At 44.0% G+C, this 20,362-nt stretch overlaps 1 protein-coding gene across 3 annotated transcripts in view; it reads right to left on the reverse strand.

Moving 5' to 3' along the window:
* The window catches only part of LOC139577601 (AP-2 complex subunit alpha-2-like), a 61,235-nt gene that overhangs the window by 28,122 nt on the left and 12,751 nt on the right, over window positions 1-20,362 (reverse strand). For all 3 annotated transcript variants that reach the window (XM_071404731.1, XM_071404728.1, XM_071404730.1), the window contains exons 3-12: window positions 13,219-13,412; window positions 12,837-12,966; window positions 11,892-11,993; window positions 11,498-11,757; window positions 7,926-8,094; window positions 7,663-7,800; window positions 5,451-5,633; window positions 5,078-5,175; window positions 4,607-4,838; window positions 2,491-2,670 (exon numbers count right to left, since the gene is read on the reverse strand). In XM_071404731.1, the coding sequence (XP_071260832.1) occupies window positions 2,491-2,670; window positions 4,607-4,838; window positions 5,078-5,175; window positions 5,451-5,633; window positions 7,663-7,800; window positions 7,926-8,094; window positions 11,498-11,757; window positions 11,892-11,993; window positions 12,837-12,966; window positions 13,219-13,412 (1,686 nt within the window). The remainder of the gene's footprint in view (window positions 1-2,490; window positions 2,671-4,606; window positions 4,839-5,077; window positions 5,176-5,450; window positions 5,634-7,662; window positions 7,801-7,925; window positions 8,095-11,497; window positions 11,758-11,891; window positions 11,994-12,836; window positions 12,967-13,218; window positions 13,413-20,362) is intronic.

A 20,362-nucleotide genomic window follows, 5' to 3' on the forward strand; every position in this document is an offset into this window, starting at 1 on the left:
GTTTTGAGTGATTGGTCCTATCACTGAGCAATGTCATTCTACAATTTGGTTGGAAAATTAATTGGGTTTTGATTATGATTTGGAAACTGAATGATTTTTAAAACTGACGGATTGATTGGTGAATGGGTAGGTTGAAACTGATCCTAATCTATTTGACTTATTTCCATTACCAAATTACTATCTGATGATAGTGATAATACTCAGGAACTATAGCAAGTATGGTGTTAATGGCACAGAGACTATAGGAGTTGCCTTATAAATAGTGGAATCATGACGCTTGTCTTGGGTCATGTTCATTAGGCACCAACGGAATACATTTTACTTAAACCAGGAGTCACTACCTGTATTTGTCCAACAAGATATGCTAATTTTTGTTTCTAGGAATAGTTATTTCCACCATGCTGATCCATTGGAGTGTGATAGATAACTAATGCTTATTTTATTAAACTCCATTGTTGCATGCACTGCATTATGCATTAAATATTTGATTTTCACTGTCTATGAAGATATAGCCTTGAATCTCATAAACTGTATGCATCTTTTGTTTTTCTTCAACTGCTACCAGTCTTTAAATACAGATGATTTATGTCATTGTACTGTGTCTTGTAATTGCTACAAACAAATTTTCCCTTCGTAGATGACAAGGGCGAGGGGACAAAGATGACAAGTGCGAGGGGGTCTACTAAGCTATCTATTAAGACGGTCATACCAAGGATCATTTAGCTATTTGATTTTGAATTTAAGGACCCATTTAGGTATAATTAATATTTGTAAAAATTGTGATGAAACATTGAATTTGGCCTTACTGCTATTAGCCCATAGAAACACATTGAATAACAGATAGTCAAAAAATAAATAATAAAAGGATGTTTGTTTAAAAGTGTCTGTCTTCTGAGAGATAGGTGGACACCTGCTCGTCAAACATCTCATTCCAAAATCATGGGCATTAATATGGAGTTGGTCCCCCCTTTGCTGCTATAACACCCTCCACTCCTCAGGGAAGGCTTTCCACTAGATGTTGGAACATTGCTGCGAGGACTTGCTTCCATTCAGCCACAAGAGCATTAGTGAGGTTGGGCAGGGATATTGGGCGATTAGGCGTGACCCGCAGTCAGCGTTCCAATTCATCCCAAAGGTGTTCGATGGGGTTGAGGTCAGGGCTCTGTGCAGGCCAGTCAAGTCCTTCCACACTGATCTCAACAAACCATTTCTGTATGGACCTCGCTTTGTGCACGGGGGTATTGTCATGCTGAAACAGGAAAGGGCCTTCCCCAAACTGTTGCCAAAGTTGGAAGCACAGAATCATCTAGAATGTCAATGTATTATGTAGCGTTACAATTTCCCTTCACTGGAACTAAGGGGCCTAGCCTGAACCATGAAAAACAGCACCAGACCATTATTTCTCCCCAACCAAACTTTACAGTGGGCACCATGCAGTCTGGCAGGTAGCGTTCTACTGGCATCCGCTAAACCCAGATTAGTCCGTGGGACTGCCAAATGGTGACGCGTGATTCATCACTCCAGAGAATGTGCTTCCACCGCTCTAGCGTCCAACGGCGCAGATTTTTACACAACTCAGCCAACACTTGGCATTGCACGTGGTGATCTTAGGTTTGTGTGCGGCTGCTCGGCCATGGAAACTCATTTCATGAAGCTCCCGACGAACAGTTATTGTGCGGACGTTGCATCCAGAGGCAATTTGGAACTTGGTAGTGAGTGTTGCAACCGAGGGCCAGCAATTTTTTTATACATTTTTTGTGACGAACTGACTTGTTGGAAAGATGGCATCCTATGCCGGTGCCACGTTGAAAGTCACTGAGCTCTTCAGTAAGGCTATTCTACTGCCAATGTTTGTCTATGGAGATTGCATGGCTGTGTGCTCGATTTTATACACCCGTCAGCAACGGATGTGGCTGAAATAGCCGAATCCCCTAATTTGAAGGGGTGTCCACATACTTTTGTATATATAGTGTATAAGAAAGATCAGGAAATTATTTTTATTTAGTTTGACCCATATTTAACCAATTTCTTTTGGCACTAAACTTCTTCCATATTTACTTCCATAATTTTTTTAAACTGGTACCGGCTACCTTGAGACGAGTCAAATAACCAACGTGTTCGTGAGAGTCTCAGTGTGTAATCCCAAACTGTTCGGGCACTACAGACAGAGGTTGGCAGATCGACAATACCGACTTCGGAGCAAAATGGAGAACACCATCGTGTTCTTGAGTTTCATCTTTTCGTAGAGTGGTTTGGACGCTACAGAAGTTTTTGGGATGTCTCATGGTCTGACAAACACAGCTGTAGCTTGGCCACCTTCCACTGCAGAAGGCCACCATTGCCGGATGCGGTGGATTGAGATGCAGCCCATTCAAAAAACTTAGACGGATTTTGATGAGGATTTTTTGATTATGCTAATTAGATTTCCACGGGTGTAGAGAATAGGTGCCATTTGGGATGCAGATACAGTATATTGAATTGAATGCTCACAGCGTTAGAGGCTGCGATGGCAGCGTCACCCGCCCTGTCCCCGCCACCGTTGAGCTCTCCTCTCTCCTTGCCGTCCTCCAGCTCTACCGACACGGCACCCGGACCCTTCTTCTTCTTCAGCTTGGCCAAGATGGAGGACTCCCTCTCTGGGAAGGGAGGCATCTCCTCCAGCACAGTGGCCTGAAGAGGGGGAAGGAGGGATGTGGTTACAGTTATGACAATGTGACTAAACCAGTCAGAGGTTAGAGTCCTGTCAGGCCTGTGACCGTAAAGCAATGTCCATGACCGTGGTTTAGGTTCACATTTGAAACACTGAACCGCATCTGAACACGGCAAGGTTATGTTGTTGCTGCTCTGTGGCCCGCAGTCAAATCAAAATGTATTCTATAGTGTCTTCAGGAAGTATTCATAATTCTTGACTTTCTCCACATTTTGTTGTGTTACAGCAACATTTTTACAAAATGAATTAATAACAAAAAGCTGAAATGTCTTGAGTCAATAAGTATTCATACCCTTTGTTATGGCAAGTTCAGGAGTAAAAATGTGCTTAACAAGTCATAATAAATTGCATGGACCCACTCTGTGTGCAATAATAGTGTTTAACATTATTTTTGAATGACTACCTCATCTCTGTACCCTACACATGCAATTATCTGTAAGGTCCCTCAGATGAGCAGTGAATTTCAAACAGATTCAATCACAAAGACCAGGGAGGTTTTCCAATCCCTCGCAATGGCACCTATTGGTAGATGGTAACAATTTTAAAAAGAAGACATTAAATAAATGCATTCTGTTTGCAACAAGGCACTAAAAAAAATACTGCAAAAATTAGGCAAGTCCATTAACTTTTTATACAGAATAGAAAGTGTTATTTTATGGGTATGTTTGTAATCATTAAGAATTGCAGAGCTTTTCAGGATAAAAAACAGAAACGGAATAGAGCTAAGCACATGCAAAATCCAAGAGGAAAACCTGTTTGTCTGCTTTCCACCAGACAGGACTAAAACAAACCTAAAACACAATCTACTCTAGAGTTGCTTACCAAGAAGACCGTGAATGTTCCTGACCTAGTTACAGTTTTGACTTAAAATCTGTTTGAAAACCTATGACAAGACTTTAAAATGGCTGTCTAGAAATGATAAACAATCAATTTGACAGAGCTTGAAGAACTTTGAAAATAATAAAATGGGCAAACACTGTACAATCCAGGAGTGCAAATATCTTGGAGACCTACCCAGAAAGGCTCACAGCTGTTATCGCTGCCAAAGGTGATTCTAAAATGTACTGACTCAGGGTTATGAATACTTATGTAAAATTGATCTTTCTGTATTTTATTTTATTATTTTCAATACATTTGAAAAGATATCTAAAAACATGTTTTCACATTGTCATTATGGGGTAGTGTGTAAAGAAAGAGAGAAAATCTATTTAATCCATTTTGAATTCAGGCTGTGACAACAAAATGCGAAGTGAAGGGGTATGAATACTTTCCGAAGGCACTGTAAGTGCATTTAAAATGGCAACATACTTTACAGTAAACAATAAAAAATAAAGAAGTGAAAGAGATCAGTAAAATAACAAAAACACGCGCAGAGCTGCGGTAGCCTGACACCTCACACTAAATTCTTCCTCTGCTCTGTTGTTCGCTACAGAGAGTCTGAAACTGCTACCGTAGAAGTCGTTTGTATGACTTTAAAATGAAGGGTGTTGTACAACACAATTTAAAATCAGCGATTGGATAGTGTAACAAATCTAACCAGAGTAGCAAAGTTGATAACGACATCTTGTAGTCCGGCTCTGGCCCAACCCGTCAGTTTCTGGGAGCAATCAGAACGGTAAGAATGTGTTCACATTCTAGAAATTGTCGGGGAGAGTGGCAAATCCAGACTCATTGTGGAAAAGAAACGTCAGTTGGTCAGAGCGATGTGGATGGGTAGCCAGGCAAGAGCTGTGTGTGCAGTGATAACACTCCCTGGCACAGTCACATATACGACTCTCACATTGGAGACCAGGGTTCAATCCTCGTACCCACCCTTCCAATCTGTCACAAAGTGTCAGAACACCTACAAATATATAGATATCTTTTTTTTGCCGATCAAAAACCCCAAAAGCTCACCAGGACGTCGGTGCTGGCGATGGAGGAGAGCTTGAGGTACTCCACGGCCCTCTGCTGCAGCTCCACGTCAGAGTTCCTGATCTGGCTGTCGGAGCGAAGCACCTCCTGGATGGTGGCCTTGGTCTCTGGGAACAGGTTGATGAACTTGATGTAGGCCGAGAGCAGCAGGGCGCGCGTGGGCACCGAACACAGGTGGAACTTAGAGTGGAGCAGGTTGAACTGGACCAGAGGGCTGGAGAGAGGGATGAGAAAGAGGGAGAAGAGAAAGAGAGGAGCGGTAAAGAGTTCAAATCATAGTGGGAAGAGAGGATGAGAATGGAGAGAAGGATGACAAAAAGGTAGAACCATAAAAAGAAATGAGAAAGATGGGGAAGAAAAACCTGATTAATACATCAGAAAATAAGAGCAACCGCATATTTGTGTGCGTCTCAGGTTGATGATGTCACTGGTGTTGGAGAGGACACAACTCACCTGGAGCGGGGGTCCCCGGCGATGAGGTTTCCAAACTCTCCCAGGATGTACCCCCCCACCTTCACCATGTTCTCATGACAGGCTGGGGCCTGCAGCGCCTGGAGAGGGGGAGGAGGGGGACAGTTAGAAATGTAAGTCATTTGAACAGATTTTATGATAGCCAAATGCTATGGGTCTTCAGAGCCGTGTTTATTAGGATCCAAACAGAAACAAATTACTCAAACAGGGAGGACTTTATTATTATTATTTATGAATAGTTTTAAAAATGTTTTCACCGTAATGTATTCAACAAGGGAATATGATTGAGGAATTTCCAAGCTGAGACAAAAAGAGCACATTGGATCCAGACGTATCCGGCTTGGGGAACCCCTACCTCAAAGACAGTCTTGGCGGCGTAGCCCTGCACGTCGTCACGGTTGATGACAATCTGGATGACTCGGTACCACACCTCCTCACTGACGTAGTCCCCGGCAATGCGGATGAGGTTAAGGATGGTGTCAACATACCATGAGTAGTCCACCGCATACTTTTCTGCCAGGATGGCCACCTTCAACACCTGGGAGAGAAGGGAGCAGAGGTTACACCAGGAGTTCCCAAACTTTTTTGGCCTATGACCCCATTTTGATATCTGAAAATTCTTGCGGCCCCACCCATGTGATATTTTTAAGTACAACAGCCAAGTTGTAAGTTTTTATTTGGGGCTATGGCAGTCAATTGAAAAACATTCTAACGGTATTCGATTGTCTTCTCCACTCACCATCACATACTTTTAATGTGGAGCAGTCAATTGCAAATTAGTCTGACAAAATGTCTCTCATATCTCCACCACTAATGAGATGGGTGTGCTTGTTCAACGTCAAGGGGCGTGGTGCTTTCACATCGAACCTGGATTGATAATTGGTTTTAATGCAGACGAGAGCACTGAATCCAGCTTCACACAGATATGAGCTGGCGAAGGGTAGCCTACCTGAGTTTTATGGTGCTTTCAAGACAACTGGGAACTCAGAGCAGGACGTCAGTGATCTTTAGGTCGGAAAGTCAGAGCACTTGAAAGAGACACGAATTCCCGAGTTGGATGACTGTTCAAATCTATTTTTCCCCAGTCGGTGCGGATTTCTTTCCGAGTTCCCAGTTGTCTTGAACGACACATAAGTCGGAAGTCTGTGATTTCCGAGTTCCCAGTTGTTTTGAACGCGGCATTAATGCTCAGAGGGAGACGGCAGGGTATTCCCTTTGAGTCAGGAACCAAAACCCCTCCTTAGTGACCCGTGAATGCGTTGTCTGCAGCACTCGGTCACATGACAGCTCGATCAGCTGTTCGATTTCACTAACCAGCATGTTAACTGAGCCAGGATCACAGTCAAACGGATTAGGATGTACCTCCATCCCAAAGTGCTCTTCCAAGCGTTGGAGGTGAGCAATCATCACTCGTGTGGGACACTTACTCATGCTGTTTTCTGTTATTTTATTTTCATTACACAGGAAGTCAACCAAGTCTGTTTCTTTTACATCCATTGTGAATGACAACAGTTCCTCTCTCAATGCGAAAAATCTTTCCAACTCTCTCCCTCGATAACCACCAAGCCTTGGTGTGAAATAGAACATTGTCATGCTCTGATCCCATATCTCCACATAGTCTTGCGAACAGGCGTGCGTGCATTGAATGTGGTTTGACGTATTTCACAATCAAAGTTATCTGCTGCAGTACATCGGAGTTCTGTGCTCAGCTCTTTTTCCACCAGCTGCTATCTGTGTATCACACAATGCGTCCATATGGCAGAGGGAGACACATTCATAACTAGAGTGCAGAGGCCTGCCCCCTGTTCCCTGATAGATGGAGCCCCATCTGTGCACCATTCGATCCCATTTGGAATCTGTTTTTCGTCAATATAGCCACGCAGCACACTGAACTTGCAGTTTCATGCTTGGGAATTGTGAGACAGAAAAATATGTCCTTGTGAATAGCATCCCATGACATGTATAGCGAACAAAAGTCAATGCATGGGCATGTCAGCCCTCACAGCTAAAGTTCATTTGGAGAGCATAAGCTGGGTAGTTTGAGTCCTTTAGTCAGTTTCCTCTTGATTGCTAGCAATAACACTGTTAAATGAAGAATTCATGCTATCTGACAAAGGTATTGATGTGAGTTTCTGTGGCTCCCCACACACTGTTTTTACTATATTAATAGCGGACGGTATGTCAGTCTCTGCAATAGTATGTGGTTTCATAGCGTGCCTAGCCATTCACGGTGGGAATAATTGAAGTGCAACGGTCAAGTGCTGCCTTTTCCTATGATCTAAGGGCCCTCTCTAGTTTAATTTGATCTTTTACATTCAAATAATTTATTTTGATTTTTAAGATGAACCACATTACAATGATTTTGAGATACAAAGACGATACGATAATATATATCTACATATCTTTTAAATTCTGGATTTGATAAATTCTCCCACGACACCATTTTCATATCAGGCAACACACAGTTTGGGAACCGCTGGGTTACACATTCTTTAACGCAGACACAAACAGAGGCACTCAGAGGGGGAAAACATACAATACACACACACACACACACAGACGCGTACCATCTCCTCTCTGATGGAGTAGTCTGCTGTCTCCAGGTAGCTGAGCATCTCGGCAACGATCTGCTTGGCGTTGCTACGGTCACACATGGCGTAGAGCAGGTCAGCAGCCCTCTGGCGAACACTCACATCCCTTTCAGTCTGAAGAGAATAAGGTATAAAATGTGTTACAAACACAAACAAAGTACTTAAAACAAAGTGTTAATCAAAAAAGCAGTGTCTCATCTGAACAGTGTGTGTGTAGCGTGTGTTTGACAGAGACGGACCTTGAGTGCGTTGATGACGGTCTCGATGTGCGTCTTGACGGCCTCATGGGAGAACTCCGAGCTGGCCAGGGTACACATGCTCTCCAGAGCCAGGTAGCGCAGATTGGTCTCTCTGTGCTGCAGGAACTGACCTAGCTGGTTACAGGCACGCACCAGCAGGTTGGGCTCACTGGAGAGGGGGAGGTAGGAGGGAGAACAAAAATGAGTAAGCCACACCATAATTGCCATTCTTTAGGTTTAGGATGAGAAAGAGACAGAGAGAGAGTAGAAAGAGGAATATACTCTCTCTCTGTGTGTGTGTGTGTGTGTGTGTGTGTGTGTGTGTGTGTGTGTGAAAAAGTATTCCACATTTTGTTGTATTACAGGATTGATAATATATTTCTCTCTCACCAATCTACTAACAATACCCCATGAAATACAGTATTCAATAAAGTATTCAATACATGTTATTATCACCTTTGGCATCGATTGCATCTGTTAGTTTTTCTGGCTAAGTCTAAGAGCTTTGCACACCTGGATTGTACAGAATTTGCACATTATTCTTTTTAAAGCTCTGTCAAGTTGGTTGTTGACCACTGCTTGAAAGCCATTTTCAAGTCTTGCCATACATTTTCAAGCAGATTTAAGGAAAAACTGAAACAAGGCAACTCAGGAACATTCAATGTCGTTTTGGTAAGCAACTCCAGTATATATTTGGCCTTGTGTTTTAGGTTATTGTCCTGCTGAAAGGTGAATGTCTCCCAGTGTCTGTTGGAAAACTGAACCAGGTTTTCGCCTGTGCTAAGCTCTATTCCGTTTAGTTTTATCCCCCCCCAAAACTCCTAGTCATTACCAATGACAAGCATACCCATAACATGATGCAGCCACCACCATGCCTGAAAATATGAAGAACAGTACTCAGTAACGTGTTGTGTTGGATTTGCCCCAAACATAACGCTTTGTTTTCAGGATAAAGATAATTTCTTTGCTACATGTTTTTGAAGTTTTACTTTAGTGCCTTATTCCAAAACATGCAATATATTGCAATATTTTTTTATTCTGTACAGAAATTCTTTTCACTCTGTCAATTAGGTTAATAATTGACAGAGTGAGTTCATGCAACTTATTATGTGACTTGTTTAAGCACATTTTTACTCCTGAACTTATTTAGGCTTGCCATAACAAAGGGGTTAAATACTTATTGACTCAAGACATTTCATATTGTATTAATTTGTAAAAATGTGTAAAAACATAATTCCACTGGCATTATGAGGAATTGTGTGTAGGCCAGTGACACAATATCTATATTTAATCAATTTTATATTCAGGCTGTAACAACAAAATGTGGAAAAAGTCCAGGGCTGTGAATCCTTTCTGAATGCAAAGTATATATACACCGAATGTACACAACATTAGGAACACCCCTTATTGCCCTCAGAACAGACTCGATTCGTTGGGGCATGGACTCTACAAGGTGTACACGGAGTATACAAAACATTAGAAACACCTGCTCTTTCCATGACATAGACTGATCAGGTGAATCCAGGTGAAAGCTATGCTCCTTTGATGTCACCTGTTAATTTACATTGATTTGAAATCAATTTAAGGGAAGTAGACATGGATTGTGTGCCATTTGGAGGGTGAATGGGCAACTGGGTATGGTAGTAGGTGCCTCCCGAGTGGCACAGTGGTCTAAGGTACTGCATGGCAGTGTTAGCTGTGCCACTAGAGATTCTGGGTTCGAGTCCAGGCTCCGTCTCAGTCGACCTTGACCGGGAGACCCATGGGGTGGCGCACAATTGGCCAAGCCTCGTCCGGGTTAGGCCGGCAGGGATGTCCATGTCCCATCGCGCACTAGCGACTACTGTGGCGGGCCGGGCGTAGTGCACGCTGACACAGTCGCCAGGTGCACGGTGCGGCTGGCTTCCGGGTTAAGTGGGCATTGTGTCAAGAAGCAGTGTGGCTTGTTTGGGTTGTGTTTCGGAGGACGCACGGCTCTCAAACTTCACCTCTCTCTCAAGTCCGTACGAGAGTTGCAGCGATGAGACAAGACTAACTATCAATTGGATACCACGAAATTGGGGAGAAAAAGTAAAAGTAACCAAAAAAATTAAATTATAATAACTGCCACGCTGCTGGGTTTTTCACGCTCATGTCCAACATCTAAAGGACAACCAGCCAACTTGACAACTGTGGGAAGCGTTGGAGTCAACATGGGCCAGCATCCCTGTGGAATGCTTTCAACACCTTGTAGAGTCCATGCCTTAAAGAATTGAGGCTGTTCTGAGTGCAACTCAATATTAGGAAGGTGTTTGGTATACTCAGTGTTTATATGCACATACTGAACAAAAATATAAATACAACATGTAAAGTATTGGTCCATGTTCCATGAGCTGAAAGATCCCAGACATTTTCCATATGCACTAAAAGCTTATTTCTCTCAAATGTTGTACACAAATTTGTTTACATCCCTGTTAATGAGCATTTCTACTTTGACAAGATAATCCATCCACCTGACTGGTGTGGCATATCAAGAAGCTGATTAAACAGCATGATCATTACACAGGTGCATCTTGTGCTGGGGAGACTAAAAGGTCCCCTAAAATGTGCAGCTGTGTCACACAATAATGCCACAGATGTCTCAAGTTGAGGGAGCGTGCAATCGGCATGCTGACTGCAAGAATATCCACAAGAGCTGTTGCCAGAGAATTTAATGTAAATTTCTCTACCATAAGCCGCCTCCGTCATTTTAGACAATTTGGCAGAACGTCCAACCGGCCTCACAATCGCAGACCACGTGTAACCACGTCGAGTGGGCTAAATGTTTGCTGATGTAAACTTTGTGAACAGAGTGCCCCATGATGGCGGTGGGGTTATGGTATGGGCAGGCATAAGCTACAGACAATGAACACAATTGCATTTTATCAATGGCAATTTGAATACACAGAGATACCATGACAAGAACCTGAGGCCCATTGTCGTGCCATTCATCCACTGCCATCACCTCTTTTTTCAGCATGATAATGCACGGCCCGATGTTGCAAGGTTCTGTACACAATATTTGGAAGCTGAAAATGTCCCAGTTCTGCCATGGCCTGCATACTCAGACATGTCACCCATTGAGCATATTTGGGATGCTCTGGATAAACCCGCCAATATACAACAACTTCGCACAGTCATTGAAGAGGAGTGGGACAACATTCCACAAGCGACAATCAACAGCCTGATCAACTCTACACGAAGGAGATAAGTCGCGCTGCATGAGGCAAATGGTGGTCACACCCAATAGGGACTGGTTTTCTGATCCCCACCCTTTCCTTTTTTTTTTTAAAGGTATCCGTGACCAACAGATGCATATCTGTATTCCCAGTCATGTGAAATCCATAGATTAGGGCCTAATGAATATATTTACATTTTCTGATTTCCTTACATGAACTGTAACTCATTAAAATCTTTGAAATTGTTGCATGTTGCGTTTAAATTTTTGTTTAGTGTATATGAGAGAGAGAAATATACAGAGATACTGAAAAAGGGAGAGAAAAAGACAGAGCGGGAAGAAGAAAGACACCTAGAGTGACAGACAGCCTCCTCACCTGTCGTAGTGGATGATGAGTGAGATAGCCTCGAACAGGATGGCGTTCTTGGCGTTGGAGTGCTGCACCTTTTTGGACTTGGGTGGTTCCTGGGCCTTGTTCAGGATGGTCTCCAGACACTCCACCAGGCGGCCCTTCACGGCGCCATCCTCTGGCGGGGGGTAGCACTGCAGCAGGCGCAGCAGTTTACAAGACAGCCACGGGGCTGGGACAAAGTAGTAGGTGTAGTCCTGCAGGTCAGTGGAGGCTGACGACACAATCTGGAGGAGAAAGGGAGGAGATGGGTTGAAATCCAGGTGTTAGAGACAGTGAGGCAAAGGGAGGATGGATCGCTGGACTGACATACATGATTTTATAGGTATGCATGCACACGTGCGCAGACACACACACACACCCTGCTCAGACGAGAAACAGCCAGGGACACACAGGTTTTGAACTCATCTGGGTTCTTCGAGCTGAGACAGGTGATGAGGGAGATGGCTGCCGTGACAACACCCTGCGAGAGACAGACACAAGCTCATCATCAGAAACAACAGTAACACCTAAAAGGCATAAACCTCAACCTTACAGTCTCAATGAAGTCAGTAGTTACGTTCCAATATCCATACCAGCATACCACTTAAAATACATATCCAATGCATTGCTTCATACTAAGAAAGCACCCTTAGAGGGGATGTCAGCAAACGGATGCATAGGGTTTTCAGGGGAAATGGAAAAGAGCCTGTAGCGCAACTCCCGCTTTTGGACATTAACAAGGCGACACTCCATCTTATCTCCTCCACATTTTCTGGATTGTTTGAACAGTGCAGAAGAACCTCCCCTGACAAAAAAAATTCTCACCAGACCAGTATCTGAGGCATCTATTTTCAGGCATTTATGCCTGCTACGTTAGGTTACTCTGGCTGCATTTAGACAGGAAGCCCAATTCTTCTTTTTTTCAGTAAATGTTCTTTTGACCAATCAGATCAGCTCTGTAAAAGATCTGATGTGATTGGTAAAAAAAATTGTAATTAGTGGAGGGAAAAAATCTGAATTGGGCTGCCTGTGTAAACACATTCTAGACTAGTGTGTATATTGTAACAGAGCTATTTAGCTAGCACACCTATTGGCCTGGAAGAGAAATGCACTAGCACACCTGATTCAACCTGATAAATCAGGGGTGTATTCCTTAGTGTAGCAAACCGCTTTGCAATGGAAAACATTTTGAAAGGAAAGCAAATGTTTCTAATTAGAAAATTCAGTTTAGTCGCTCCCCGTCTTCATTGTTTGCTTCCTAGTGAATACACCCCCAGGTGTGCTAGTGTTGGCCTGGAGCAGAAATCTATGGCCTGTCTCTCACCATGTGCTGGTCGTTGAGGAGGTGCACCACCCGGGAGGTCCACTCCCCCATCAGAACCAGGTCTGGGGAGGCCTTGTACAGACGCAGAAGACACAGGGCAGCAGACTGCTTCACACTGTCCATGGTGTCCCTGGCAATCACATCACAAACAACACAATGCTCACTATAAAGTACTACCAGTCTCCAACATCTCTGGTCCTGGAAAGATATTGTTGGTACTGCAGTTTTTGTCTAATCATGCTGTTATAGCATATTAATACAAAGAAAATCATGTCCTCTCCGTGTACTCAGTCCCCCTCCCCCATTTGCTTCTCCGGTCTCCTCACCCTCCCTTCCACTACCCCCCTCTCCTTATCCCCTTCTCCATCCCCTCCATTCTTACCCAGCCACCAGAATGCGGGGTATCTCTCCAGCGAAGGCCTCGGCCATCTCGCGGCTGCCCACGTTGGCGATGCAGTGCAGGGCCAGGCACATGAAGGTGGGGTTGCGGCTAGACAGGTCGTTCTTGATGGCGTTGTTGATGAGGCGGATCAACTCGCTGTTGCTGTTTACCAGCACCGAGATGAACAGGTAGCCCTGGGAGGGGAGCGAGAGAGGGAAGAGAGAGCTCAGTCAATCGTATTTTATTTGTATAGCCTTTTTACAACAACATTTGACACAAAGTGGTTCACGGTAAGCCGACAAGCAGCAGCACAGTGGCAAGTAAAAATGTGTTAATTCCTAAAAGGAAAAAGCCTTGAGAGGAACCAGTAGAGAGTGATGGCAGGACGCCTTGTGCAGGGTTCATAACCTCCGTGCTGTTCGTCTGTGTCCTAAATGGCACCCTATACCCTTACGGGTCCTGGTCAAAAGTAGTACACTCTATAGGGACACATTTGAGACACACTTTCATGTGGCTGAGACTCAGAGAGACGGAGTAGGCCATCATTACGATGCAGTCTCACCACCTGAACCGTGGCCGCCTGCCACTTCCTCTCACATCATATTCCTTCCATAACACACGCATTCCCTTATACAGTGTATTCGGAATGTATTCAGACCGCTTTACTTTTTCCACACTTTGTTACGTTACAGCCTTATTCTAAAATGGATTTAAAAAAAGAAATCCTCAGCAATCTACACACCATACCCATAATGACAAAGTGAAAAACAGTTAGTTTCTTTTTCACTTTCCTGGATGCAGGTGTAGATGTGTCAAAGTCTACCATACGTAGAAGACTACACCAGCAGGACTACAGAGGGTACACTACAAGATGCAAACCACTGATAAGCCTGAAGAACAGAAAGGCGAGATTACAGTTTGCTAAATAGCACCTAAAAAAGAGCCCCAAGAGTTCTGGGAAAAAAGTATTGTGGACAGATGAGACAAATATTAACATGTACCAGAGTGATGGAAAGAGGAAAGTGTGGAGAGAAAAAAAAGACATGCCCATGATCCAAAGCATACCACCTCATCTGTGAAACATGATGGAGGGGGTGTTATGGCTTGGGCCTGTATGGCAGCCAGTGGAGCAGGCTCACTTGTCTTCATCGATGATGTGACTGCAGACAGAAGTAGAACAATGAATTCTGAAGTCTAGAGAAATATTTTATCTGCTCAGATAAAACCAAATGCCTCCAAACTCATTGGACGGCACTTCATCATGCAACAAGACAATGGCCCTAAACAAACTGCTTGAGCAACGAAGGGGTTTTTGATGGTCAAAAAGTGGAAAATCCTTGACTGGCTGAATCAATCACCGGAACTGAATCCAATTGAACATGCATTGTACATGCTGAAGAGGATATTGAAGGCAATAAGTCACCGAAACAAGAAGGAACTGAAGATGGCTGCATAGGCCTGGCAGAGCATCATCAGGGAAAATACCCAGCGTCTGGTGATGTCGATGCATCGCAGACTTCAAGCATTCATTGCATGCAAAGGATATGCGACCAAATATTAACAATGATTACTTTATTCTATATTATGGTAAACTGTCCAGTGTTTTTATATGCCCGAAAATGGGGGGGGACTATGTACAAAAGCTTCTATAATTTCTAAACGGTTCATCCGATATGTATGAAAATACCCTCAAATTAAAGCCGACAGTCTGCACTTCACCCTCATTGTCATTGTATCCTTTCAAACTCAAAAGTGATAGAGTACAGAACCAAAATAACAAAAGAATGTTCACTGTCCAATGAATTATGGTGCTCACTGTATGTATTCACCCCCTTTGCTATGATCTCAAGGCGGTGAATACTTTCGCAAGCTACATGACTATTTGCATTGTGCCCCCCCAACCACTCTTTTACACTGCTGCTACTCTCTGTTTATCATATGTGCATAGTCACTTTAACCATACCTACGTGTACATACTATCTCAACTAACCCGACTAACCGGTGCCTGTATATAGCCTCGCTACTGGGTGTCTGCGGAAAGCTGAGTATCTTGGCTATTGATCGGTGCCTTGATCGGTGAACCACCTCTTCCTTCACGTCATTTCCGGTCACAACTTGTAGACTTGTTTACGTGCTGCTGTGCGTTTTGTTGCTAACCTTACTTTGCTACCTGACAACTTTACATATTTTACTTTTTAATTACCGTTTATAATTTTTTGTTTTTCCCTCGCTCTACTTTTTTCCCATTCAACTTTTTCACTCCGGACTCGGTTCGTCAGGACCTCCACCCGCCGAAGCTAAGTAGTAACATTAACATGATGCCTTCTAATTGCAGTCGCTGTACTCATAATATACAGGAGAACGATCGCCTTACGGCAAAGATAGCTGTGCTGCAAGCCCAGCTTCAGACGCAATCGTTAGGCAAGGGTAATTTCAGTGTAGGAAAGGATGAAACAGCATCTGCGCCACCAGCAAGTTAAATCCCTTCGCACAGTCCCCGCAGCTGGACAACTTTCTCATGGTTTCTGGAGGGAAATGCTGTAGGAATGCTCAACCGGTGTACCTCATTCAGCCGACAGGAAATTTCAACCGGTTTTCCCCATTAAGCAGCGAGTCGGAGTCAGAGGCCGAGACTTCTCTGGTCTCTACTCCTCCCGTTACGGGGTCTGAGACGCCAAAGCCTCCCACCATTAGCTCTGACAAATTGAAAACCCTAGTCATTGGCGACTCCATTACCCGCAGTATTAGACTTAAAACGAATCATGCAGCGATCATACACTGTTTACCAGGGGGCAGGGCTACCGACGTTAAGACTGATCTGAAGATGGTGCTGGCTAAACCCAAAACTTGCGAGTGTAGAGATATTGTTATCCACGTCGGCACCAACAATGTTAGGATGAAACATTCAAAGGTCACCAAGCGCAACATATCTTCAGCGTGTAAATCAGCTAGAAAGATGTGTCGGCATCGAGTAATTGTCTCTGGCCCCCTCCCAGTTAGGGGGAGTGATGAGCTCTACAGCAGAGTCTCACAACTCAATCGCTGGTTGAAAACTGTTTTCTGCCCCTCCCAAAAGATAGAATTTGTAGATAATTGGCCCTCTTTCTGGGACACACCCACAAACAGGACCAAGCCTGGCCTGTTGAGGAATGACAGACTCCATCCTAGCTGGAGGAGTGCTCTCATCTACGAACATAGACAGGGCTCTAACTCCCCTAGCTCCACAATGAGATAGGGTGCAGGCCAGGCTGTTAGCCAGCCTGCCAGCTTAGTGGAGTCTGCCACTAGCACAGTCAGTGTAGTCAGCTCAGCTATCCCCATTGAGACAGTGTCTGTGCCTCGACCTAGGTTGGGCAAAACTAAACATGGCGGTGTTCGCCTTAGCAATCTCACTGGAATAAAGACCTCCTCCATTCCTGCCATTATTGAAAGAGATTGTGATACCTCACATCTCAAAATAGGGGTAATTAATGTTAGATCCCTCACTTCCAAGGCAGTTATAGTCAATGAACTAATCACTGATCATAATCTTTATGTGATTGGCCTGACTGAAACATGGCTTAAGCCTGATGAATTTACTGTTTTAAATGAGGCCTCACCGCCTGGTTACACTAGTGACCATATCCCCTGCGCATCCCGCAAAGGTGGAGGTGTTGCTAACATTTATGATAGCAAATTTCAATTTACAAAAAATTAACGTTTTCGTCTTTTGAGCTTCTAGTCATGAAATCTATGCAGCCTACTCAATCACTTTTTATAGCTACTGTTTACAGGCCTCCTGGGCCATATACAGCGTTCCTCACAGTTCCCATCGGACCTTGTAGTCATGGCAGATAATATTCAAATTTTTGGTGACTATAATATTCACATGGAAAAGTCCACAGACCCACTCCAAAAGGCTCCAAAAGGCTTTCGGAGCCATCATCGACTCAGTCTCTCCGGACGTACTCCCTGCCACAGTCATACTCTGGAACTAGTTATGTCCCGTGGAATAAATGTTGTGGATCTTAATCTTTTTTCTCATAATCCTGGACTATCGGACCACCATCTTATTACGTTTGCAATCGCAACAAATCATCTGCTCAGACTCCAACCAAGGATCATCAAAAGTCGTGCTATAAATTCTCGGACAACCCAAAGATTCCTAGATGCCCTTCCATACTCCCTCCGCCTACCCAAGGACATCAGTACAAAAAGTACAAAAATCAGTTAACCACCTAACTGAGGAACTCAATTTAACCTTGCACAATACCCTAGATGCAGTCGCACCCCTAAAAACCAAAAACATTGGTCATAAGAAACTAGCTCCCTGGTATACAGAAAAATAACCCAAGCTCTGAAGATAGCTTCCAAAAAATTAGAACGGAAATGGCGCCACACCAAACTGGAAGTCTTCCGACTAGCTTGGAAAGACCGACCTAGGATCAAGAGAGACATTCAAGTGTTTTAGTACTTATATCTCTTGACACAATTATGAAAATAATCATGGCCTCTTATCCTTCAAGCTGCATACTGGACCCTATTCCAACTAAACTACTGAAAGAGCTACTTCCTGTGCTTGGCCCTCCCATGTTGAACATAATAAAAGGCTCTCTATCCACCGGATGTGTACCAAACTCACTAAAAGTTGCAGTAATAAAGCATCTTGAAAAAGCCAAACCATGACCCAGAAAATACACTGCTCAAAAAAATAAAGGGAACACTTAAACAACACAATGTAACTCCAAGTCAATCACACTTCTGTGAAATCAAACTGTCCACTTAGGAAGCAACACTGATTGACAATAAATTTCACATGCTGTTGTGCAAATGGAATAGACAAAAGGTGGAAATTATAGGCAATTAGCAAGACACCCCCAATAAAGGAGTGGTTCTGCAGGTGGTGACCACAGACCACTTCTCAGTTCCTATGCTTCCTGGCTGATGTTTTGGTCACTTTTGAATGCTGGCGGTGCTTTCACTCTAGTGGTAGCATGAGACGGAGTCTACAACCCACACAAGTGGCTCAGGTAGTGCAGCTCAACCAGGATGGCACATCAATGCGAGCTGTGGCAAGAAGGTTTGCTGTGTCTGTCAGCGTAGTGTCCAGAGCATGGAGGCTCTACCAGGAGACAGGCCTGTACATCAGGAGACGTGGAGGAGGCCGTAGGAGGGCAACAACCCAGCAGCAGGACCGCTACCTCCACCTTTGTGCAAGGAGGAGCAGGTGGAGCACTGCCAGAGCCCTGCAAAATGACCTCCAGCAGGCCACAAATGTGCATGTGTCTGCTCAAACGGTCAGAAACAGACTCCATGAGGGTGGTATGAGGGCCCGACGTCCACAGGTGGGGGTTGTGCTTACAGCCCAACACCGTGCAGGACGTTTGGCATTTGCCAGAGAACACCAAGATTGGCAAATTCTCCACTGGCGCCCTGTGCTCTTCACAGATGAAAGCAGGTTCACACTGAGCACGTGACAGACGTGACAGAGTCTGGAGACGCCGTGGAGAACGTTCTGCTGCCTGCAACATCCTCCAGCATGACCGATTTGGCGGTGGGTCAGTCATGGTGTGGGGTGGCATTTCTTTGGGGGCCGCACAGCCCTCCATGTGCTCGCCAGAGGTAGCCTGACTGCCATTAGGTACCGAGATGAGATCCTCAGACCCCTTGTGAGACCATATGCTGGTGCGGTTGGCCCTGGGTTCCTCCTAATGCAAGACAATGCTAGACCTCATGTGGCTGGAGTGTGTCAGCAGTTCCTGCAAGAGGAAGGCATTGATGCTATGGACTGGCCCAACCGTTCCCCAGACCTGAATCCAATTGAGCACATCTGGGACATCATGTCTCGCTCCATCCACCAACGTCACATTGCACCACAGACTGTCCAGGAGTTGGCGGATGCTTTAGTCCAGTTCTGGGAGGAGATCCCTCAGGAGACCATCCGCCACCTCATCAGGAGCATGCCCAGGCATTGTAGGGAGGTCATACAGGCACGTGGAGGCCACACACACTACTGAGCCTCATTTTGACTTGTTTTAAGGACATTACATCAAAGTTGGATCAGACCTGTAGTGTGGTTTTCCACTTTAATTTTGAGTGTGACTCCAAATCCAGACGTCCATGGGTTGATAAATTTGATTTCCATTGATGATTTGTGTGATTTTGTTGTCAGCACATTCAACTATGTAAAGAAAAAAGTATTTAATAAGAATATTTCCTTCATTCAGATCTAGGATGTGTTATTTTAGTGTTCCCTTTATTTTTTTGAGCAGTGTATATATATATTTGCTACTGCTCAACTAAAAACAAGTATCGGTTGACAAACAAGCCTATCAACCAAACAATCGACACGTCGACTAATTGGGGTCATCCCTAAAACGTTCACACCCCTAATTTGGGACGTAACTATTGTTTTGTCTTCAGGTGCATTGGAGAGTTCCTCCACCAAATGCTGAAGAGGCATGATATAATCGTGTCAATTCTATCCCCCTGAACCTGGGTTGTGTTAGCGTGAATAGATGACATGATTTCTTACTGTAAACAGAGGCAAGTCTTCACAGTATTTTTCTATGTTTACTTTCCACAATGTTGTACCTTACTGAATGTGCAATGTGGCTTTGTAAAAATACGATGAAACCACTAATCTGACATGGCAAAAGTGAATGTGTGGTTTCCACAACATTATCAAGGAAGGGGGGAAGGAGGATGCATTTTCAAAGTATTCAAACCAGACCAAAGGCTACCATTGTGAAAAAGTTTGTACTGAAACAGGTCCTGTCAGGTCAACCTTAGACCTAAATATTTTTATATACATATTTAAGACTACTTATAAGACTTTTAAAGTCTTTGCTCTGGCAATTGAATGTTCCAGTCAGAATATCTGAACACAAAAGCAGAGCTTGACGTTCAAATGAATGACACTAAGTTCAATGATCTGTTGTACTGCAAATAGAGACAGACAAGACTAGGACCCCAGAATGGGTTTAGTAAATGCAGTGTATGTTTAGTATCAACATTGAAAGAACAGTTTAAGAGAAAAAGAAAAACAGTGGCAGGTAACCAGTACAAACAACTGACAAAAAACTGAGACTGGGATACCATGATACAGACAGACATAGACAATGAGAAATGGAGTGCCACAAACTGAAAATATACAGACAACCAA

This window comes from Salvelinus alpinus, chromosome 6, assembly GCF_045679555.1.
Source record: "Salvelinus alpinus chromosome 6, SLU_Salpinus.1, whole genome shotgun sequence".
NCBI classification, from domain to species: domain Eukaryota; kingdom Metazoa; phylum Chordata; class Actinopteri; order Salmoniformes; family Salmonidae; genus Salvelinus; species Salvelinus alpinus.